Genomic DNA, 24,400 nt, shown 5'->3' with positions numbered 1-24,400 from the left:
TTGGATAGTAAGACTTTATTTAGCAGATATGTCATTTGCAAATATCTTCTCCCATTCTGAAGGTTGCCTTTTAGTTTTGTTGACCGTTTCCTTTGCTGTGCAGAACGTTTTTATCTTGATGAAGTCCCAATAGTTAATTTTTGCTTTTGTTTCCCTTGCCTCAGGAGATTTATCTAGTAAGAAGTTGCTATGGTCAAGGTCAAAAGGGTTGCTGCTTGTGTTCTCTTCTAGGACTTTCATGTTTTCCTGTCTCACATTTAGGTCTTTCAGCCATTTTGAATTTATTTTTGTGTAGCAATTACTAACAGTAGCCAAATTATGGAAAGAGCCCAAATGTCTATCAGTAGATAAATGGATAAAGAAGTTGTGGTGTGTATATAAAATGGAATATTATTTAGCCATAAAAAAGAATGAAATATTGCCAGTTTCAACGGCATGAATGAAACTAGAGATATTATGCTAAGCAAAATAAAGTCAGCCAGAGAAAGACAAATATTATTTCACTTATGTGGAATTTAAACAAAGTAGAAGAAAATAGGAGGGAAAAAAAGAGAGGCAAACCAGGAAACAGACTCTTTTTGTTTGTTTTTAAGATTTTATTTGAGAAAGAGAAAGAGTAGGAGGGAGAGGGAGAGAGAGAACATGAGAGAGAGGCATCGACCTCATGACTGCAAGATCATAACTTAAGCCAAAACCAAGAGTTGGACACTTGAATGACTGAGGCACCTAGGTGCCCCTAGACTCTTAACTATAGAGAACAAACTTAAGATTGCTGTAGGGGAGGTGGGTAGGGGTTGGGTTATATGGGTTGTGGGTATTAAGGAAGGCACTTTTTGTGATGAGAACTGTGTGTTATATGTTAGTGATGAACTGCTGAATACTACACCTAAAACTATTATTACATTGTATATTAACTAAATGGAATTTAAATAAAAACTTGAAACTACAATAATAAAATAATTACTGCTCTGACATAAAAAAATTTTTTAAGAGTCAGTGAATATACATTTTGCAACTTTAATTATCCGAAGATCTAATCATCCTCATCAGTATTTAATATCATAGACCAGGTTTTCCCAATTCTTTCAAAACCAAGGATTCTACACTATTTTCTACTTTCAGAAGACCCATATTTTTGGAAGATTCTACCATGTGGGATTTATTCTGCAACACTGTTTTTCAATTGTGTTATTAAACACAGTCCCATACATATATTCTCTCCTTTCTCTCTGCCAACTGAAAACTCTTGACAATGTAAGATAAACTTATGCTAGTATGTTGAGTTGATAGGACAATGGTCTACCTAAGTTAGGCTACTCAATGTAAGTGTAGATAAAATTACAGAGTCCACAAGGTTTAGTAAACCTTTATATCAACATGTGAGTGTGCGTGGGTAGCTAAGAACCTGAGAGCTCCAGAGATGATAAGATGAGATTCACCAATATATACATTACAACTTAAAAGACCCAATGAAATAAAAGCTGAAATTGTATGAGAATCAGGGGTGGAGGGAAAATCCATACTGGATAATTAGTTAGGTATGAACCACTAAGCTAAAAAACCTGCTAAACTAATAAATAATGAAAATAATATTTTTATAATATTCTAAATATTAATAGAATAATCTAAAATTGTAAGACAGAACAAAAAATCTCATTAAAGTTCTTTTGAGAGAAAAAATTTAGGATATGACAAATGTCTTTTAAAGAAAATAACACATACAAAGTATATAATTTGTATTAATACAGTTTTATGCTACAATAACATGAGAAACTTTCTGCTAATTTACAAATTTGTTTAAATTTGTAGATTTTTATAAGCTTTCAATGGTACAGTAGGCACAAAAATTATTTAAACATTATTGCCTCTGTTCCAAGTTACCTGAACATTCTCATTCCACCTCTCAGTGAAGATCTTGTCTGGAAATTCTGCAGGTAGAGATAATTGTTCTTTAAATATTTTAAGATACTGTGGAAATCCAAATGAATTCATTAAATGTATTTGCCGGTGAGAAAATCGTGACTTCACTCTTTTTTCTAAGAGTTCCAAAATATCCTTAAAAACAAATAAAAATCCATATAAAGTGCATGTTAAAAAAAAACAACAACATACAAACATTAGAGGTATACATATTTGAACTATCACTATAATTAACAATGCTTCACCTGTAATACACAATTAAGCATTTTATTCAAGCCTCCAAAAACTCCAATCACTGCCTTCATTTCCTTACAGTTTATGTAAGCCACTTTTAATAATCCCCTTCTAAGCATCTGTAGGTCTGGTGATGTCATGTCTTTTTCTACTAGGCTATTCTCAGTTAAGCTTTAACATTTCAAGACCAATAATAATGGCAAAAAAAATGTGACTATTATTGAATAGTTCTCTGCCACAATAACACTAAGAATTTCAATAAAGAATTTCATATATTCTATGAAAAATTCCTATTAAAAATAGTAAAATGTAGTAAATCTATTAATTGCTGAAAATGTAAACACTGTTTTATATAACAAAGACTCAGGAAGTAGCAAATGTAATGGAGAAGAATTGTTTACTACCTATAAATTCAAACTGAAGCCATGCTGAACTGATGGAACAAACTATCGGAGAGGAAACTTGCACGAACACAGTATGACACTGTTAAGTTATTCTGTCTTTTGACTTTTTTACAGTGTTATTTTAGAAACTACTTGCATTTGTGCTATTTTTCCTTAAGAAGTTAGATATCAACTTTTTTATTGTCAATTTTCTGTAAGAAAAAATGTAAAAAAAAAAAAACAAAAAAAACTGTGGTAAGGCCCTAAAATATGGATTTTTAAATCTACCTGGATGATTTTCATCATAGCTAGGTTAAGAAACCAATCATATAGAGGAAAGAATTCAACTGATCAAAACGGGATCGTGGTTAGTCTGGAAAAGAAGACAGGAAAGATTCATAGCTTATGGTTGGCAGAGAGAAAGTGAATGAAAAACCTGGAATGTTTTTATAGGTCAAAGAAAAATACAGTGCCAGCATAATTAACAGAGAGTGAAGTTTTATGTTCAGAAACAGCTATATTATAAATTTTCTATTAATGAGGAGCTCTAGATCATCCATGTACAGGTGGCTGAAAAGCAGTGTAAACAACACTCTATGCCAGCAATAATTAAGAGCTTGAACTTGGGAATGGAAAGAAGGTGGAGGTAAAAGGTACTTTAGTTGTGGACAGTAATGACTGAAGTTTGCAATGTGAAAATAAGGGAATAGTAAAAAAAAACCAACTACTTTCACAGAGAAGAGGTTGTTTGCTAGCCAAGTCACTAATCCAACTGTCCTTTCAAACACAGACATACAGATAGACCTGAACTGCACAGCTGGGAGAATTATACTATAGAATTTTTAAAGGCCTATGTAACACTGCTAAAGAGCACCTGATTCTTTATTTGGTCCTTCAATGGGTCAGTAACGTTTGCCACTGCTACTTCCATCCAAAGGTTTGGTTTTTTTTTTTTAGCAAGAAGAAAGATGCTTCCTTAACTCCTGTGGTATAACTGCTGCCTTGACAAGAAGGAATAAAGATAAAACAAAGAGGCAGATGTTTTATGGGGAGGCTTATTATGAAGGCATATATTATAAACTCAAGAGCACTGGGGAAAGAGGACAGAGAAAAACACTCCACAGAAAAACAACACTGAAAGGAAGGCTGTTGAAAGATGACTTAGTAAATTATTTTACTTTTCTAAAAAGGAAACTGCTGCAAGAAAGGAAAAGAAATAAATGGGCCTGACCACAAGCCTGCCAAGAATGAAGGAGGGAAAAGAAGAATGAAAACAGACTCATGGCAGCCATCTATGAGAAGAGAGATGACTCTTAAATACCAGTTTTACCTGAATTCAGTAAGAAAGTTTATGATGTAAAAGAAGATTAAAAAAAAAAAAGGCCTGTGTAGCTATCTGAAGTATATAAGGTTCACGATGTAGAGAGTCTTCATAAAGTAATGTGATAGTGACACTGAGACTATGGTTAAAATCATTCTAAAATCACCCCCAAGAAGCAAAGAAGCCACTATCTACTGTTGACAGATTGAGAGAAGTAATCCCTTCCATTTCTGGAGATGACTACTTACAAAAATGGGATACTATCATTTTTACTCGATTCTAAGCATTTTCAAAATATAGGAACAATCTTAAATATAGAAGTAAAAACAATGGATGATTTTTATAAAATAGTGATAGGATTTTCTCTCTACTTGCTAATGTAGAAATTACACTAGCATAATCTGACTTCACATTTTTTATTCAGTGATTTAACTGGAGGGAGAGAGGTATTAGTTCATGAGCATGTGTCATAAATGTTATGTTTTCTTCAATCTGAGTTGAAAAGTAGGATAAATGCACCAGGCACTACTAAAACACATCTGAAAAAATGCCTGATATAATGACCTACATAAGTGATGATATCAGTAAGCTTTAATTTTCTAAATATAATCAATTTTTTAATAGAAAAACTTACCAATCTACATGTAAGACCAATTACTGCTAGTGGAGTCTGTGCAGACTGTGAAATGTCAAACAGATTATAGAGGAGTGTCTGGTTTTTATGATGAGCAAAAAGATCAAATTCATCTAATATGAAGATCACTGGGCAACTACTAGACCGGTCACCTAAGATAAAATAGGAGTTTTATATATTAATAAGCAACTACATCAATCTTCCTTAAGTTTCCAAATTATTTACTGTACTTTAGTGGTTAAAACTCAATTCAACAAACATATATTGAAAACCTAGTTTGCGCAGGATACTTACCAATGCTTACACATTTATTCAACAACAAAACCTTATTCAGAGGACAAGACAGCCCTTACTCCCGTCAAGTAGTTCACAGTCTAATTACAAGACTTTAGTAGTTTACTAATGAAAAATTAAGAACATTATTTAAATAACTAGACTGTTGTTTTTAAAATTATGCAAATATCTTCTATCATCAAAAAATTGACAGGGACCTCTCTTAACACCCACAGAAACCAAAATACTTTGGGATTAATAATAAAGGGAGTCACTAACTTATGAACAAAACTTTTGCTTCAAAAGAGATTTGTTTAGTCAGCTGAAATGCAAACTGAATCTTCCCAAGTATTTATAATTTTTACAAATAATCGTTAAACCACAAAATTTGACCAAAGCCTCTTTTAACTCCTAACCACAATTTTTTAAAGCACCCCCCAACCAAGTTTTAATATTTCAGGAACAAGGGAAAGTTCAACATGACTCTGTGAATTCATTTTTCTCATTACAATGAGGGAAACCATGAGGGCAGAAGAATCACTATTACCTTAAGGTAATCACTGTTACCTTATGGGGAGCCACAGGCAGAGGGAGAAGCAGGTTTCCTGCTGAGTAGGGAGACTGATACAGTGCTCAAATCCAGGACCCTGAGATTATGACCTGAGCCAAAGGCAGCAAAAATAACCGACTGAGCTACCCAGGTGACCCTATAATCATTCTTTTAAATCTGGCACTGTTTAATCTGGAACTCTACGCATTAAAATTTACCCTAGGAAATAACTAAATGATCATCTAAGCATTTCTTCCTAATTATATACAAAGTTAGAAATCAAAGTTCAATAACTGGTAATTAATAACATAATTTATCATATTTTAAGTATAGTTAATTTATAAAATAGAATATGAGAACCATAAAAATGATGATGTAGCTCACTATTTACTGACATAAGTGAACAAGATATATATTATACAATATGGAAAATCATTCTATCCTTATAAAAAATTATGTCCATCTGCATCATTGATACACTACAGGTGAATAAAGATATGAAACCAAATGTTAATTGGGATAATCATGGGGTGGCTGGGTGCGCAGTCAGTTAAGTGTCCGACTCTTCATCTCAACTAGGTCTTGATTTCAGGGCCATGAGTTCAAGCCCCACTTTGGGCTCCATGTTGGGTGCAGTGACTTCTTAAAAAATAGTAATGATTGGGATAGTCACTATAATAGTTGTGGGATTACAGTGATCATTATATTATGACTTTTTACATTATCTTTTTTTTGTAAAAATATGTAATGCCTTTATAATCAGGGGAAAAATAAAGCTAAAAGATAACTTTTGATGTTATTAAATATGCTAATATTTACCTTTTTTTAAAGCTTCCAGAAGAAATGAAAGGTTTTCAGCAAAACTTCCCTAAAAAAAAACAAAAAAAGACACCATAACTAAAAGTTTAACAAAATAAAGAATAAAAGAGAACTGATTCTTGGGCATTACATAGACACTATGTATCTATTGTTTCCTAAATTAGTCAGTGGCCAGATTCTGAGCTGGAGACTTCCATGTGCACCATTAAAGACTTAAATATAAAAGGAGAGGTGGCATAGTACTGAAAATGGCATTACCCTGCCATACTCAAAATTCTGTATTTTCTGGATAAAATGCATAAAAATGTTAGCTTCAATTTAAAGGTAGTTTTTAAGACTTGTTGTATTCCAAATACTGTCTGAGAACTAGAAATCACTGCACTTCGTATTTTCAAACAGATTAAGCTCTTCCAAGTTTCAGATTAATTTGGACCACTAAAAAAATGACCACATGATTCCAGTTGTATATGGAATTTAAGAAAAAAAAACAACAACAGATGAATGCAGGGGAAGGGAAAAAGAGGGGGAAGCAAATCATGAGACACTTAACAACAGGGAACAAACTGAGGATTCATGGAGCGAGGGTGGGGAGGGGATGGGTTAAATGGGTGATGGGTATTAAGGAGCACTGGGTATTTTATGTAAGTGAAGAATTACTAAATTCTACTCCTGAAACCAGTATTACACTATATGTTAACTAACTAAATTTAAATACAAACAAATTAAAAAAGCATACTACTAAAAAAAATGAGCACAAATTTAAATGAGATCCAAAAGGAAAGGGAAGAAGAAATTTGCCTTAATCATTACATACTATAATAGTTTCTCCCTATTCAAGAGCATATTATAGAATTTGTATATATCAGATCAAATTTGACTATGTTTACTTGGAACACAGCCAAAACATTTTCGGATACAACTTATACATTCTACATGGAAATTAACAGAGAAGCAGATGCATTATCCAGATGTTCCAACTTGCAGATAAGGGCCCTGTTGAAATTTTTTTTTTCATTTAAGTCATTAATTTTTACTTCATTCAGATTTTTTAATTTTAAGAAATAGCCAACCTTAAATTTGTGAAGATGTACAGGAGAAAAAAAAAAAATCCGCTTGTTTGTTTCTCCACTGAGAGAACTGATATAAAATAGCTGAACAGGTTTTTAAGAACTTCTACTTATTTTATAATAACTGTATGTTGTCAAATCAATATTATTTCCAAGGCAGTTAGGGCAAGAGGTATTTATATAAAATAAACAAAAGCTCAGAGGCAATCTGTGGGTGAGTAATCAGCAGTTGAAGTTATTCAAAGGTAGCTTGTCTCATGCTTTTTTTAAAAAAGACAGTTACATCTGACATTACATGTGAGTGTGCAATTATATAAGTACATACGCACATATTATAAGAATATCCTTATATAAAAACACATACGTATGCATAAGAATATACAAATTTGCTGTAAGTATATCAAAACATAAAGGCTCTGGGTCAAGTAACTCAGGTTCTTAATGTCTTAATATCCATTTTATGACCTTAGGGCAAGCTAATTATGCTCTCTGAGCCTCAGGTGACTTACCTATATAATGTAAAAGTTAAACTAATAATCACTATATGTGATGATTACGGTAACAACAGTAATGACTAGGATGATAAACAACTGTCCCTTTTATTATTTTCTATGAATCCAATAAGAACAGGTTCAATTAGGAAAGTCAGAAACCTCAGTCTACATCAGCGGCAAACCAAAAGTCAAACTGAGCCTATATAATAGTAAATCTCCTTGACCAAGTAGGCCACTGTATTCAACATTACATTCTGCACAGGAGGAAGAACTTCAGACTTACAGAGGGGCATTTTGAACCTGCAGACAGTGTGAAAGGGTAACACATGATTGGCTTACCTTTTTACAGGTACTTATTAAAGAATGAAATTACTAAATGCTAAGAGGCTTACACAACAATGGCTGTGTTGTTGCAGGAAAAAGGAGACACTTTAAGAGTGATAACACTGTATGATCACCAGTGAGCGTAAAATGAATTTGGGATGCCACAATCCACTTCAACTGAATAAGCAGTATGAAGTTAAGTCATTTCATTATGAAAATTAAAGTAGCTGTAAATTAATTTAATCATGTTAATTTTCAACCTTATAAATCAAGTGATAGGGTAAAAAGTTTAATGAAAGTTCCAGAACATTTCTAATCAGTTTCATTTAAAGTTACTGATGTTCACTATCTTGAGGTTCTAAGCTGTTACAATGATGAGATATGAATTAAGTTTCTGAAAACGTTTTAGTAAGAGATAATTGACATTTGTATAGAACATTACCAATCCAGCATTTTTAAAATATAAATTATGTTTAATGCTTGTCTTTAGAATAAATCTGTGAAGTAATAAAGATAATGCACATTTAACACAGATGAGAAAATTTGAACTTCAGAAATATCATTAGCCATGATTATCAAGTAGTCAATGGTTTTAAGACAAGACTCAAATCTACCTTTTTTAGCTTTAAATTCAGTACATTTTGCATTAGTGCCAGTTAATACTTCTAAGTCTCTTCTGAGACTTAGAAGTATTAGTCCCAGCTAGTACTTCTAAGTCTCAGAAGACTAAAAATAGGGTGCTAGAGTGTGGTACTTCAAAAAATACTTTAAACTATCTCCAAAGATAGGGAATCAAAGTATTTATCTTACAGATAAAGAAACTCCGATAATATCTACATAAACATGGATTTCTTGGCTCTTTTATAGTTAGTATAATCTACTTCAAAAAAATTTAAACATAAAGGTATGATAAATAAATGCATCCTACTACATTATACTTTTTTATGATAAGAATCTTTCATATTTCAATTTAGAAACCCTGAACCCACCCGAGCCTTCCAAAAATACGAAAATATCTACGGCATATAAATGTTAAAGACTATTAGGATACTTACAAAAACTTTATCTCCAACTACATTTTCCAAATTTAACTGCCTTGTGATTTCCTTTAGGGCAATTTTATCATTGATTTGCAGCAGTCCTGAAATAAAGCCCATTTAAAAGTATTTAACTAAGATGAGATATTTGAAACAGTGCAGATTATTTTCCAGTCAAGTTAAGCTTTCTTAATAATTTCTTACTTTAACTAGAAAGAAAAAAGTCAAATATCTGTGAGTTAACATTAATTTCTTTTTGAAACTCAGCAATGAAGACATTTGCTAGACTCAAAGAACTATCATCCTTGGGGTTCTTTTATTTTTTTTTTAAAGAAAAGAAAAAACAAAAAACAAGAGTCCTTATGTGCCTCTTTAATCTTATTTCTTTTTTTAATTTCTCAAAATATTGTGTATGGTATATTAAAGTGAAAGTTGTTAAACATGGATCAAGTTCTTAAATTATGACTATTACCCACCTTTAAAACACGCAAGTAAATTAAATTTTACATTATAAAAAGCTCACATATTTTATATCATTTCCAATGGTAAAACGATGACATACTTACCATTTAGGTGAACTTGTAATACATTTTCACTCACTTCTTCTACTTCCATTAGTTCTTTCAAAGCATGGTTTATTAACTAAATGGTATTAAAAAGTTTATGGAATATTTAATAATAAATAAAAATATAAGCTCATATTCTTTTAAAAATTATGAATGGGAACATAATATAATAAAAAGATTGTCATTTGAAACTAACAAATAAGTTTGCACATTACTCAAAGATAAAAGAAAGGTTTAACGAGAACATCTAATGTCCGACTCAAGATGCCAAAAACAGGACTGATGTCATACTCTTTCAATCATCTTCCCAAACTAATAAATGTTTAGAAACAACCCTCAAGTTTTCAAAGACATATTTCTCTATAAGTCACATAAAACTATAGCCACTTAAGAGCTTCATGTCTGAGTTAGTTCATTATTTATCTCTTAACATTTATTCTACTAAATACTATTGAAATCACTTAAAAGCTATTGAAAACATGTATTAGAGCAATGTTAAATGATTGTAAAAAGTCTACCATGGTCAATATACCAATTTCTATGAAATACTGTTAACTAATCTGTATGCTATCATGAAATAAAAATTTGAAAAACTAAGAAATACCAAGAGGTAAGTTGAAAAAGATGTTTCCTCTATGAGTTTCTAGGTAAAACAGCCACTCCTTATCTGCAGTTTCAATTACCTGTGCTGTGGAAACAGATGAATCCTCCTTTTGACATTATGGGCAGAAGGTCAAAGTAGCTTAATGTACATAATAATGTCTACATCATTCACCTAACTTCATCTTATCATGTAGGCATTTTATCATTTCACATCATCACAAGAAGGATGAATATAGTACAGTATGATATTTTGAGAGACAGAGACCACACTCACCTAACTTATACTATATTTGTTGTAACCATTCTATTTTATTATGTTATTATTTTTAATCTCTTACTGCGTTCTAATTCATGTATTAAAGTATACTACAGGTAAAGTTTACCATGTTAAAAAAAAAACAGTACATATAGGGTTTGGTACTATCTGTGGTTTCAGGCATTCACTGAGGTCTTGGAATGTACGTCCCATGGGTGGGGGGGCCTACTGCATATAGAGAAAGACCTTATTAAGGAAATGTAGAGGGGCGCCTGGGTGGCTCAGTGGGTTAAGCCTCTGCCTTTAGCTCAGGTCATGATCCCAGGGTCTTGGGATCAAGCCCCACATCAGGCTTTCTGCTCGGCGGGGAGCCTGCTTCCCCCTCCCCCGCCCACCGCCTCTCTGCCTGCCTCTCTGCCTACTTGTGATCTTGCTCTCTCTCTGTCAGATAAATAAATAAAATCTTAAAAAAAAAAAAAAAGGGTGCCTGGGTGGCTCAGTTGGTTAAGCGACTGCCTTCAGCTCAGGTCATGATCCTGGATTCCCAGGATCGAGTCCCACATCGGGCTCCCAGCTCCATAGGGAGTCTGCTTCTCCCTCTGACCTTCTCCTCACTCATACTCTCTCACTGTCTCTCTCTCTCAAATAAATAAATAAAATATTAAAAAAAAAAAAAAAGAGGAAATTAGGACACAGACACAGAGGGAAGACTGCCACATGAAGATGGAGGCAGAGGTTGGAGTTAAGCTGCCACAATCCAAGGAATGCCCGCCAAGGATTGTGGCAGCTTTAAAAAAAAAAAAAAAAAAAGAAATGTAGAGCTTGCAATGAAAAAAAATTACTACTGATAATATAGTAACTACTAAAAATATACTCACAAGGTGTTATACCACCTTAAATTGTTCAATTATAAAGTTTTAGATATTTATAACTATAGATTCTTATGCCACATACTTCCTACTCTCTATTTTTTTGACTTATGACATCTTATTACAACTCTATGGCAATATAATATACATCTCTTCACATTAATATTATGCACAGTTTTATAAAAACTTAAAAATGAACAGAACTAAGAAAAGTCAAAAAACTTTTAAAAAGAAGAACAATGATAAAGGACTACTAATACTAAAACTACTCCTATGATTAGAAAATAAATAATTCCTCAAAACAGGCTGTGTATACAAAAAAAATTAGTAAAGATGGCATCAAAATTTAGTGAGGACAAAAAGGAAATTCAAAAAAGTCCCTGGAACAATGGCAAACCATTTTGAAAAACAAAATACTATTTGTATTTGAAATATTGTACTTCGATTTGTCACTACCACATCTTTGTGAAATATGAAGAAGTATTTTAAATTATTAGGTTTCACAACAGGTATCAAACATAATTCTGATATATTTGTATTTTTGTTTGTTTGTTTTTTTTGTTTTGTTTTGTTTTTAGATTTTATTTATTTGTTTGACAGAGATGGAGAAAGCACAAGCAGGAAGAGTGGCAGGCAGAGGGAGAGGAGAAACAGGCTCTCCACTGAGCAGGGAGCCCAATGCGGGGCTCGATCCCAGGACTCTGGGATCATGACCGGAGCTGAAGGCAGATGCTTAATGACTGAGCCATCCAGGCACCCCTAATCTGTATTGTTTTTAAAACAAATGGAATTCTGGGGTGCCTGGATGATTCAGCTAGTTAAGCATCTGACTCTTGATTTCAGCTCATGTTATGATCTCAGAGGGGTAAGATCCAGCCCTGTGTCTGGCTCCTTCCTGAACATAGAGCCTGCTTAAGATTCTAACTCTCTCTAGCTCTGCTTCTGCCCCTCCCCCAATGCTTGCTCTCATGTGCATGTAAGCTCTCAAAATAAATAACTAAACTAAAAAAATGGAATTCTACCTTAGATCATAGCAATCTAAGTCCTCTTAAAAAGGGAAATCTCAAAATATCAACTGTCACACTATGTAATAAAATCCAATTAAGAAGTGACATTCTTTGTAGAGAACTATCCAAAAATAAAGAGGTACTTCTTGGCTTTTAGAGCAAGTATGAGTCTATCATAAGACTTCATTCCCAGATGATACAAATGTGGTATGTCAAAATGTGGCCCCTGCCATAGCTTCTTGGTAATCTGCAATGTTCTTCCTCCCACCAAATGGTATCTTATTTACATAATATTTCTATTTCTCTGGGTCTGATTGTATGTTCTAAATTATTATATGTTCAGTAAACCGTTGAAAACTATTTTAAATTCTTTGCATAATGAAATGGGGAAAATAATAATACCTTCATTTTTTTTATATACACATAAAGAGAGTTATTATAACATGGAAGGAGGATGGCAGCAAAGAATGAGGATCCTAAGGTTGCCTCCTCCCACAAATACAAGTAGATCCCAGTCAAATCATCCTAAATACCCCAGAAACCAACCTGAAGACAGGCAGAAAAAACTCCACAACTAAGTGTAGAGAAGAGGACAGAGGACACATCAAAGGTGGTAGGAAACGCGGAGACGTGGCTTAGGAGAGAAATGGATCATAGCCAACGCAGTGGGGAGGAAGTCAGTCTCAGAGAAGTGGGAAAAAGAGACTAACATACAGGGGAACACACAGGAAATGAATCCTCATAGGACTGGTCTGGAAAGCTAGAGGGCCTAAATTTCTTGAGTTCTTACAACCAGGGAGGCTTAAAGCCTGGGGTTCTAAAGATCAGCATGTGTGGTTCTGGGAGAGCTCAAAGGACACTGGGGATGCTCTTGGAGAGAAGGCAGGGAAAATTGTCTGTGGACATACAGCAATCTGAAGAGCACCCAATAAAACAGATAAATGAAACCAGGAGCTAGTTCTTTGGGGGAAAAAAAATGGGGGGGGGGGGTTTATGGAGAGGGTGGTTGGGTTATGGACACTGGGGAGGGTATGTGATATGGTGAGTGCTATGAAATGTGTAAGCCTGACTATTCACAGACCTGTACCCCTGGGGCAAATAATGCATTATATTTTAATAAAAATAATAAAAAAATAAATAAAACTGATAAACCTCTAGCCAGACTTACCAAGAAAAAAAACAGAAAAGACCCAAATAAACAAAATCACAAATGAGAAAGGAGAAATAACAAACACTAAAAACTACAAGCAATTATAGAAAAATACTACAAAAAACTACATCCCAACACTGGACAACCTAGAATATGGATAAATTCTTAGTAACATATAATCTATAAAAACTGAAACAGGAAGAAATACAAAATTTGAGAAGTCCAATCACCAGCAAAAAACTGAATCTAATCAAAAAACTCTCAAGAAACAAAAAGTCCAGGTCAAGATGGCTTCTTAGGTGAATTCTACGCAACATTTAAAGAATAGTTAATACCTATGCTTCCCAAAATATTCCAAAAATAGAAAAGGAAGTAAAACTTCAAATTCATTCTATGAGAGCAGCACTACCCTGATACCAAAACCAGAAAGACACCACAGAAAAAGAGAACTACAGGCCAAGATCTCTGATGAACCTATAATTGCAAAAAACCTCAATAAAATACTAGCAAACTGAATCCAACAATACATTAAAAGAACCATTCGCCACGATCAAGTGGGATTTATTCCTGGGTTGCAAAGGTAGTTCGATACTTGCAAATCAATCAATGTGATACAACACATCAATAAGAGAAAGAGTAAGAACCATATGGTCATGTCAGTAGATGCAGAAAAATCATCTGACAAAGCACAACATCCATTCAGGATAAAAACCCTCAACAAAGTAGATTTAGAGGGACTATACCTGAATATAATAAAGACCAACAGCTAATACCACCCTCAATGGGGGAAAAACTGAAAGCCTTTCCCCTAAGGTGAGGATAAAGATAAGGATGTCCACTCTCACCACTTTTTTTTTTTTTTAAAGGTTTTCCCATTTATTTGACAGAGAGTGAGAGAGAACACAAGCAGGGGGAGCAGCAGAGTGAGAGGGAAAGGCAGGCTTCCCACTCAGCGAGGAGCCCTATGTGGGGCTCCATCCCAAGACCCTGGGATCGTGACCTGAGCAGAAGGCAGATGCTTAACTGACACACCCACCTCCCCTCAACCCACTTTTATTCAACATAATACTGGAAGTCCTAGCCACAGCAATCAGAAAACTAAAAGAAATAAAAGGCATCCAAATAGGTGAGGAAGCAGTAAAACTTTTCACTTTTTGCAGATGACATGATACTATATATAAAAAACCCAAAACTCTTAAAACTAATAAATGAATTCAGTAAAGTTGCAGGATACAAAAATCAATGTTACATTTCTATACACTAATAATGAAGCAGTAGAAAGAGAAATTAAGAAAATAATACCATTTACAATTGAACCAAAATAATAAAATATCTAGGAATAAATACAACTAAGGAGGTGAAAGACCTATGCTCTGAAAACTATAAAAAACTAATGAAAGAAGCTGGAGATAACACAAAAGATATGGAAAGAAATTCCATGCTGATGTACTGGAAGAAAAGATTTTGCTAAACTATCCAAAGCAACTACACATTTAATGCAATCCCTGTCAAAATACCAACAGCATTTTTCACAGAGCTAGAACAAACAATCCTAAAATTTCTATGGGACCACAAAAGACCCTTAAGAGCCAAAGCAATCTTGAAAAAGAGAAGCAAAGCAAAGCTGGAAGCATCACAATTTGAGACTTCAAGTTATATTACAAAGCTGTATTAATTAAAACACTATGATAATGGTAAAAAATAGACCATCAGAATAATGGAAAAGAACAGAAAACTCAGAAACAAACCCACAGTTATATGGTCAATATTCGACAAAGCACGTAAGACTATCCAACAGGAAAAAAAACAAATGGTATTGGGAAAACTGGACAGTAGTAACATGCAAGAGAATGAAACTGGGACACTTTCTTATACCACACAGAAAAATAAACTCAAAGTTGCTCAAAGACCTAAACTTGAGACCCAAAACAATAAAAATCCTACAACGGAGCACAGGCATAATTTCTGTAACACAGGCCACAGTAACTTCTTTTTAAATAGGTCTCCCAAAGCGACAGAAACAAAAGCAAGAATAAACTATTGTGATTACACCAAAATAAAAAGTTCTGCACAGTGAAGGAAACAACCAACTAAACTAAAAGGCAACCTACTGAATGGGAGAAGGTATTTGCAAATGACATATCTAATAAAGGGTTAGTATCCAAAATATATAAAAAACTGATACAACTCAACACCCCAAAAAAACCAAATAATCAATTTAAAAAATGGGCTGAAGACAGCAACAGACGTTTCTCCAAAGAAGACATACAGATGGCCAAAAGACACATGAAAGGATACTCAACATTACTTATCCTCAGGGAGTTAAATAAAAACCACAATGAGATACTATGTCACACCTGTCAGAATGGCTAAAACAAAAACACAAGAAACAACAGGCGTTACAGCTGTTGGCAAGGATGTGGAGAAAAAGGAACCCTCTTGCACGAATTCAAAGGGATACATGCTCCCCTATGTTTATAGCAGCATTATTTACAATAGCCAAATTATGGAAGTAGCCCAAATATCTATCAATAGGTGAATGGATTACTGTATGTATGTACACACACACACACACACACACACACACGAATATTATTCAGCCATAAAAAAGAATGAAATCTTTCCATTTCCACTGACATGGATGGAGGTAGAGACTATAAGGCTAAGTGAAATAAGTCAGTCGGAGAAAGATACATACCATATGATTTTACTCTAAAGTGGAATTTAGGAAACAAAACAAACTACCAAAAGTTAAGAGAGAGAGAGAGAGAAGTAAACCAAGAAACAGACTCTTTACTACAGAGAATGAACTGGATGCTTACCAGAGGGGAGGTGGATGGGAGGAATGGGTGAAAAATGTGATGGGGATTAAGGAGTGCTCCTGTTGTGATGAGCACCAGGTGATTAAAACAAAAACTTAAAAGAAAAGAGAGAGTTGAAACAAGTTTATAGCACTCTTTCCATTGAATTTACTTCAAACAAGTTATTATGATTTGCCTAGATTAGCTCACAACTTTTTCATGATGTGTTTGTATGGTCTAAAATGATAACTTAAATGTATTAGCATATATGTCATCAAATAATTTTAGTTCCAGTCTGGATATTGCTAAAACTTAGTCTGTGTGTAACTACCTAAATAACCAATTGCATAATTTCAGTATTTTTCACAGAGTATCTTTCCAAATATTTTAAGTTACATAATATAGTAAAAAAGAATTAGTTAGTTTTTTGATGTTACACCAAGCAGGATAACCAATATGGCTATTCCATTTCCACAGTCTTTACAGCTAACAATTTTACAAACATACTGACCGACTTCATTTAGACCTGCCAGCAATCAGGGATTTTTATATTTATCTACTATTCTATTCCCAAATACTTGCTTCTTTGTCTACAGCAATTTCTATATAGAAAAGTATTTTCCAGGGTACAATCTGTCTTTTGGATTTTTTTAAGGATTTTATTCATTTATTTGAGAGAGAGACAGTGAGAGAGAGCATGAGAGAGCAGAAGGTCAGCGGGAGAAGCAGACTCCCTGTGGAGCTGGGGAGCCCGATGCGGGACTTGATCCTGGTACTCCAGGTTCATGACCTGAGCTGAAGGCAACTGCCCAACCAAGTGAGCCACCCAGGCACCCCACATCCTATTTTTTAAATAAAATGTTTAAAATATAATAAGCCACACTGTTATCTTTATCAATTAACTATAGATTCCAAATTTTTGCACTTCAAATAGCTTGGCGAATGACAGTGTTATATTGTAATCTTATTTCTTATATTAAAACTTACATGAGAGTTCTTGTCTAAAACAATCTATTTTATGTCTCTGGATACTCCACACACAACAAATTATGTAAGTGACAAAAGTTAAACTGTTCCTAAGCTCTGACCTCCCAGTACTGGAGTGCAGCAGGATAAATCAAATAATACTGAAATGGAATATGAAGTACAGGATTCTTCCATATTCCACTGAAGTCAGACTTGGTCAATGACTTCAAAGCACCATCAGAGGGTTCTGGTTTAAGATGTAACAAAAGGACAACCTGCCAGCATACCAAGAACAATCTACAATCTATCTGTTTTATTAATTGACAAAAACTCTTGTCTTAATGGCTTTTATCTTCTTAAGCCCTGAAGAAACAGAAAAAACTGACATAGGAGTTTATACAGAAATGGTGTAACATGAAAGAAAGGAAACAGTAAACTGATGAAAAAGATTAATTACTACTGAAAATGTGTATTTTAGAAAATAAATATTCTGAGTCATTTAAGCCAGATTTAGATAAACACAAAACAATAAACTAAGAAGGTGCATGACATGGAGGTAGACAAGAAGGATTATTAGAACTAAAAAGCAGCATCATATGAAAAGAAGCAAACGATGGAATGTATGGTGAAGAAAATCACACTGATGATATGGCAGAATGCTGAGGGAGAGGAAGAAAAGAAAGAAACATGGAGAAATAATATAAAGAAATGAGAACAAAGGCTTAACAACTGGATACTTTAATCCTAAGAGAGGACAAGAAGAAATGAAAGAAAGGAAATACTCAAAAATAAAATTAGTCTTTAGTGAAAACAGACCTAAATTCATATTAAGAGTTTGTAGAATATCAGCTAATGCTCATAGCCTGTGAATAACAAATGCAGTAAGACAAGAGAAGGAAATAAAAGTTATAAAAAGAAACAGGAATGGAAGAAATAAAACTTTCTTCTATTTGCAGATGACATGATTGTCTGCAGAAAATCCCAAAGAACTGACAAATTTTAAGAACCAATCAATTATAGCAAGATTGCAGGATACAAGATAACACACAAAGGTCATCTGCTTTCCTCTGTATCAGCAGTAACACTAGGAATCTGAAATTAAAAACGTATACTATTCACATTAGGGTCAAAAATATTTTTAAAAAATTAGGTATAAACCTAACGAAGTATGTGCCTTATATAAGGAAAACCACAAAGCTCTAATGAAAGACCTAAAAAAGGTAAATGGAAAGATATTCCATGTTCATGAAAGTGAAAACTCAATATAATTAAGAAACCAGTTTTTCTAATGTGATCTACAGATTGAAACTACAACTGAACTCAAACATCCCCAGTAGTTGGAAATTAACATATTAATTCTAAAGTTAGTATAAAAAGGCAAAGTACCCAGAATAGCCAAAACAATACTGAGGAAGCACACAAAGTTAGAAGACTGACACGGACTTTAAGGCTTACTATAAAGCTACAGTCATCAAGATGGTAAAAATAGACTGATACAAACAGAATTAACTGACCTTTGAAAAAGAAGTAAAGGTAACTCTATGAAGAAAAGATAGCCGTGTCAACAAATGCTAAAACAATTTAAACATTCATATGCAAAAAAAAGAAGTAAAGAAAAAGAATCTAGACACAGACCCTATATTTCAAAGAAATTAACTCAAACCAAATGTAAAATACAAAGAACTATAAAACTTCTGGAAGGAAACATAGGTGAAAACCTAGAAGATCTTGGATTTGGTGTTGAAGTTTATTTATTTTTAAGATTTTCTTTTTTGGAGAGAGAGTATGAGAGAGTGAGAGAAAGAGCACAATTAGGGGAAGCTGCAGGCAGAGGGAGAAGCAGGCTCCCCACTGAGCAAGAAGCCAGATATGGGGCTTGATCCCAGGACCCCTAGGATCATGAGAGGAAGGCAGATGCTTAACCAACTGAGCCACCCAGGCATCCCAATGATGAAGTTTAGATATAACACCAAAGTCACAATTCATGAAAGAAATAGCAGATAAACTGAGCTTTTTTTTAAATGAAAAAACTGGGGACCTTAATGAAAACTATGGGACTTTAGTTAATAATAACATACTAATATTGGTTCATCAATTTCAACAAATGTACCATACTAAGGGAAGATGTTAATAATAGGGGAAGTTGTATGTATGTGCATGGGGGGTGGTTATAATAGGGGAACTCTCTTTTATGCTTAATTTTCCTGGTAAAAAATAGATCTACTTTAGCCAATTTACTAATGAAATGGAGTATAATTTTAATTTGTATTTAAACATCTTTATAAGTGCTTACTAACTCTATTTCCTTTTTTTTCTGAGCCTTCTTTCATGCTTTTACGTACAAACTTCCACGATGAAGTTCAGAATAAATCCAGGCATTAACTGCTCAAGTTATATTTGCAGGATTGACACTTTGATGTACACTTCATTGAGAGCCAACTTCTCTGTCGTAATGCCACTTTGTTTCAAGAGGCATAGTTTAGGATGGAATAGTAGGTCTAAATGTACTGTTTTCCTAGATCTCATTTTCTCAGATTATCACTATGAGCTTCTTGAAGAATTAAAGTACTACTTAAAAGTGTTTTTCAAATATTTGTATGAAGATGTATTTTCCAAAGATAATAAAACAACGAAGACTGAAAAAAAATTATCCTATAGTGAAAAAAGATCTAAATTTATATTAAGGGAGTTTACAGAGTATCAGTTTTTATGATCCAAGCTAAGATACTGGTCTGAAATTTTCATACTGCTAAGATAAAGAAATTCTGTAAGTGTCTAGACAGGGAAAAAAATCACACACACACACACACACACACACACACACACACACAAACTCAAAACAAGTTAGCTGTCATGGCTATCAGTGATATTCACTAAATATTTCTGGTTAACTTCTCTTCTAGTCACCTAGGCGGAATGTACTTCTTCACTCTCTTGAAACTAGGTATAACCATATGACACTTGGCCAGTGAATTGTGAGGAGAGGTGCTCTGTTATCATCTCTGAGTAGGAACTCTAAAAAGAGTATGTGTCCATGATTCATCATGTTGCCTTTTCCTACATCAACACTTGCTGCTTCACCCTGTACTTTTATGTTTTGGAGGTGGCTACTTTCCTTAAACCTCATGAACCAACTACTGATAGCTTCAAATTTTTCTTCTGTAGCTTCCTCCCCTCTCAGCCTTCACAGAATTCAACAGAATTAGGGCCTTCCTCTGGATTAGGCTTTGGTATAAGAGAATGTGTAGGCTACTAAAACTTTCTCCATATCAGCAGTAAGGCTGTTTCATTTTCTTATTGGTGGATTCACTGGAATAGCACTTTGAATTTCCTTCAAGGACTTTTCCTCTACACTCACAGGTTGGCTGCTTGGTGTTAGAGGCCCAGCTTTTGGCTTGCCTTGGCTTTTGACCTGTCTTCCTCACTAAACTCAATCATTTCTAGCTTTTGATTTAAAGTGAGAGATGTGTGAATTTTCCTTTCGCTTGAACACCTAGGAGCCATTATAGAGTTATTAATAGGTCTAAAGTCAGTACTGTTGTAATTCAGGGAATAGGTAGGCCCGGGGCAGGGGGGGTGGGAGATGGGGGAGTGGCCAGAGAGTGGAACAGTCAGAACCAATACATTTATCCATTAAGTTTGTCATCTTATACAGGCATGGCTCCTGGCACCCCAAAACAATTACAGCAGTAACATTAAAGATCACTGATCACAGATCACCATGACAAATATAATAATGAAAATGTTTGAAATATTTTGAGAATTATCAAAATGTGACATAGAGACAAAATGAGAAATGCTGTTAGAAAAATGATGCCTGCATACTTGCTCGATAAAGGGTTGCCAAAAGCCTTTTAATTTGTAAAAAATGCAATTATCTGCAAAGCGCAACAAAGCAAAGCAAAATGAAGTATGCCAGTACAAACCAACACAAGTATTTTTTTCCTCTTCCTTTTCTGGACTACAGACAAATGTTTCTTTTCACTGATGCATAATAATTATGTGGATGAATGTACTAGCATTTATTAACCAGTACTCTACTGATGGGCATTTATGTTGTTTCTCATCTTCCACTATTAACAAATGGTGTTGTAGTGAGTAACTGTATATACATCATTTCACAAGTTAAATTCCTAGAAATACTGCTGCTGAGTCAAAGGGCATATGACTTTGGCCTAGTTAGATACTGTCTCTTATTCCAGTTATGTCAATTTATATTACCAGCAGGACACATGTCTATTTCTTTATAAGTTCACAATTTTAGTGTTATGAGTTTTACAGGTTTGTCAACCTGGTAGACAAAACTGTTAATGTTTTTAGTTAATTTACTTAATTATAAGTAAAACTGAACAAGTTTTAAGTTCAAGACAGATCTGTATTTAATTTTATGTGACCTTTCTGTGCATCTCCTTTGCATAGTGTTTCTACTATTTAATAGTATTATTGTTAGAAATTTAAAATATTCTAATAGCTCAAAGGCATACCAGTCACATGGTTTTCCTTTCAAAACCATCTGAACAGTATTGAGGTCAAACACAAAAGAAAATCATACTAAGGAACTCAAGAATAAAGAAATATGGGTGCCTGGGTGGCTTAGTCATTAAGCATCTTCCTTCAGCTCAGGTCATGACCCCAGGGTCCTGGGATCAAGCCCCACATGGGGCTCCCTGCTCAGTAGGAAGTCTGCTTCTCCCTCTCCCATTCCCCCTACTTGTGTTCCCTCTCTCCCTCTCTCTAAAATCTTTTTTTTTTTTCAAAGAGAGAAATAGTGGTTGCATAAAATGACTGAGCATAAGACTGAATCAAATTAAATATAGCCAAAACTAAAAAATTATTGTAAATAATACAATTAATGTAAAATATTCTTTAAAGATTAAAAAAGAAATTACTTAGATTTATATCCCCATTAGAAATGGGTGATTGAATAAAACTGTAAAGTCCTTATTTCCACACCTTACCTAATATATAGTCAACATTCATTGCTTTAAAAACAATCTTACTTCTAATTTATATAACTTTACTTAGTATATAATTTTACTTCTACACGTAATAAAAAAAAGCATGTTAGTGAGAAATCTAAATTCATTGCATGGAATATAGCAGAAAAGAGCTTTTATACAGCCCAACTACTGAAAATTAATAGTAAATATATTCAATGTAACAGTCATAATTTATCTCATATATTGAATAAAGAATGTGAAAAGAGAAAATGAGGAGAAAAATCAAGAGTATCTTTTTGAGGTAGCTAAGAAAATAAAGAGGGAAAGTAGAAAAGAATTCTAGAAGATGTGACTGTATATATGAAAATTACTTGAGTTAGGGTTAAACAATAAACAATAAAATAGGGGAAAAAAGAATGCATGTCATGACAAGTTACCTAATTTATAAACAGAAAAAATGTCTACCTTGCAGCATTAGTGTAAAGAAGCAATGATAATACAGATAAAAAGATCAAGGTAAGGTGCAAGAACACAGAGAAAAGGCACAAGGAATATGCTCAATAAATGCTAATAATGCATAAATTCCTCATGGGCAAAAGGCCATGATGGAAAAGCAGCAACTGAAAATTTGCTACTGTGGTGAAAAACGATATGCTCAACTCAAATATACCACCCTAATTTTTAAGGCTTTGCACGTCTTCTATGATTTAAAGAAAATGAAAAAAGGGAAATTAATGAGATAATGAATACAAAGTATTTTCAATACTGTCTATAAGAATCATCACATCCTACACAAACAAGAAAATACCAGAAATCAAGTTTTACCATGGTTTTTCCTGATCCTCGGGGTCCAATAATGAGTACAGAATTACTTTCTCCATGGATAGCAGTTCTTTTTAGCAGCTCAATTAAGTGTCTGGAATGACATAAATAAGCCAAAATTTAAAAAGGAAGCTGGAGGGGTGCCTGGGTGGGTTAAAGCCTCTGCCTTCGGCTCAGGTCATGATCCCAGGGTCCTGGAATTGAGCCCCACGTCGGGCTCTCTGCTCAGCAGGGAGCCTGCTTCCCTTCCTCTCTCTCTGCCTGCCTCTCTGCCTACTTATGATCTCTGTCAAATAAATAAATAAAATCTTAAAAAAAAAAATAAAAAATAAAAAGGAAGCTGGAATAATATGCTAGGTAATACTATTTAAAAGCTGAATTTGAATATGCATAGAAAATAGGCATTCCCTTTTTCTTTCTCTCTGGGCACTTGACTTACACTTTATGTAGTTGTATACAGAAAACCACAGAAGAGAGGGTAGGTCAATATGGATTCTCTGGAAACCTCAAGAGAAAACCAAGTAAGTTTGAAATGTCTTGGCTTTATGATGTCATGAGGCAAGGGACAACAGCGGCAAATCTTGGGAGCTTTCATTCCACAACATGCTGTGGAGTATCAGAGCTCAGAATTTTCTCCATATACCAGATGACAGAAGCAACATAAGATTGAAAGGTAAGGCACATTCTCATTATGACAACAGTTATATCTGCTCTTCCTTTAAATTTTTATTGTTTCTATAAAAGAAGAATAATTTTTTTATCTCTATAAAAACGTTTGTTAGCCTTATTCAAGATAAAACTTGTGTGGATAATTTTACAAAACCTAACAGCATCTTTAAGTAAGTTCATAGTGGACAAAAGGATAGCTAAACTTACTTGTATTGTACTTGTACTCCAAATAAGTTACTATGTGGGCTCTTATGACAAAATCTTTCCCGTAAAATTCTTTGTACCTGATAAAAAGAAAGTGAATAAATATAAATAAAAATGTTACACATGAAATAAAAATGAATGAGAATATACATTTACAGCAGTCAGAATTAGGTATTAATGAGTCTATTCCACCCTCCCTAAATAACTTGTCTTCACGAGTTCTGGTACTACTTTCATGAGTTGTAAAACTAACGGTTCTTTCAACCTATCTCAAGTCCCAGAGGAAGGATGAGAATTTACTTGTGAGGTTCAACAGAAAGAATGAATTACTTTAGCCACGTCAGCAATTTGAGGGTTGTTTTACATTGCGTGTGAATAAATGAACACTTCACTTTATATGGTACATATCAGCCAAGGAAAAAAGGAGATAATGTAATAATGTAATCTCACCTAATAATGCTCATGAACCATACCTCAATCTCTAGAGACCA

At 33.9% G+C, this 24,400-nt stretch overlaps 1 protein-coding gene across 4 annotated transcripts in view; it reads right to left on the bottom strand.

Moving 5' to 3' along the window:
* The window catches only part of ORC4 (origin recognition complex subunit 4), a 97,407-nt gene that overhangs the window by 26,845 nt on the left and 46,162 nt on the right, over positions 1–24,400 (bottom strand). For all 4 annotated transcript variants that reach the window (XM_032856110.1, XM_032856113.1, XM_032856112.1 and 1 more), the window contains exons 4-10: positions 23,913–23,989; positions 23,040–23,130; positions 9,623–9,698; positions 9,075–9,160; positions 6,135–6,183; positions 4,493–4,644; positions 1,882–2,055 (exon numbers count right to left, since the gene is read on the bottom strand). In XM_032856110.1, the coding sequence (XP_032712001.1) occupies positions 1,882–2,055; positions 4,493–4,644; positions 6,135–6,183; positions 9,075–9,160; positions 9,623–9,698; positions 23,040–23,130; positions 23,913–23,989 (705 nt within the window). The remainder of the gene's footprint in view (positions 1–1,881; positions 2,056–4,492; positions 4,645–6,134; positions 6,184–9,074; positions 9,161–9,622; positions 9,699–23,039; positions 23,131–23,912; positions 23,990–24,400) is intronic.

This window comes from Lontra canadensis, unplaced genomic scaffold (assembly GCF_010015895.1).
Source record: "Lontra canadensis isolate GAN:19392208 unplaced genomic scaffold, GSC_riverotter_1.0 scaffold11, whole genome shotgun sequence".
Classification (NCBI taxonomy): domain Eukaryota; kingdom Metazoa; phylum Chordata; class Mammalia; order Carnivora; family Mustelidae; genus Lontra; species Lontra canadensis.
This window is presented reverse-complemented; position numbering and strand designations above follow the sequence as displayed.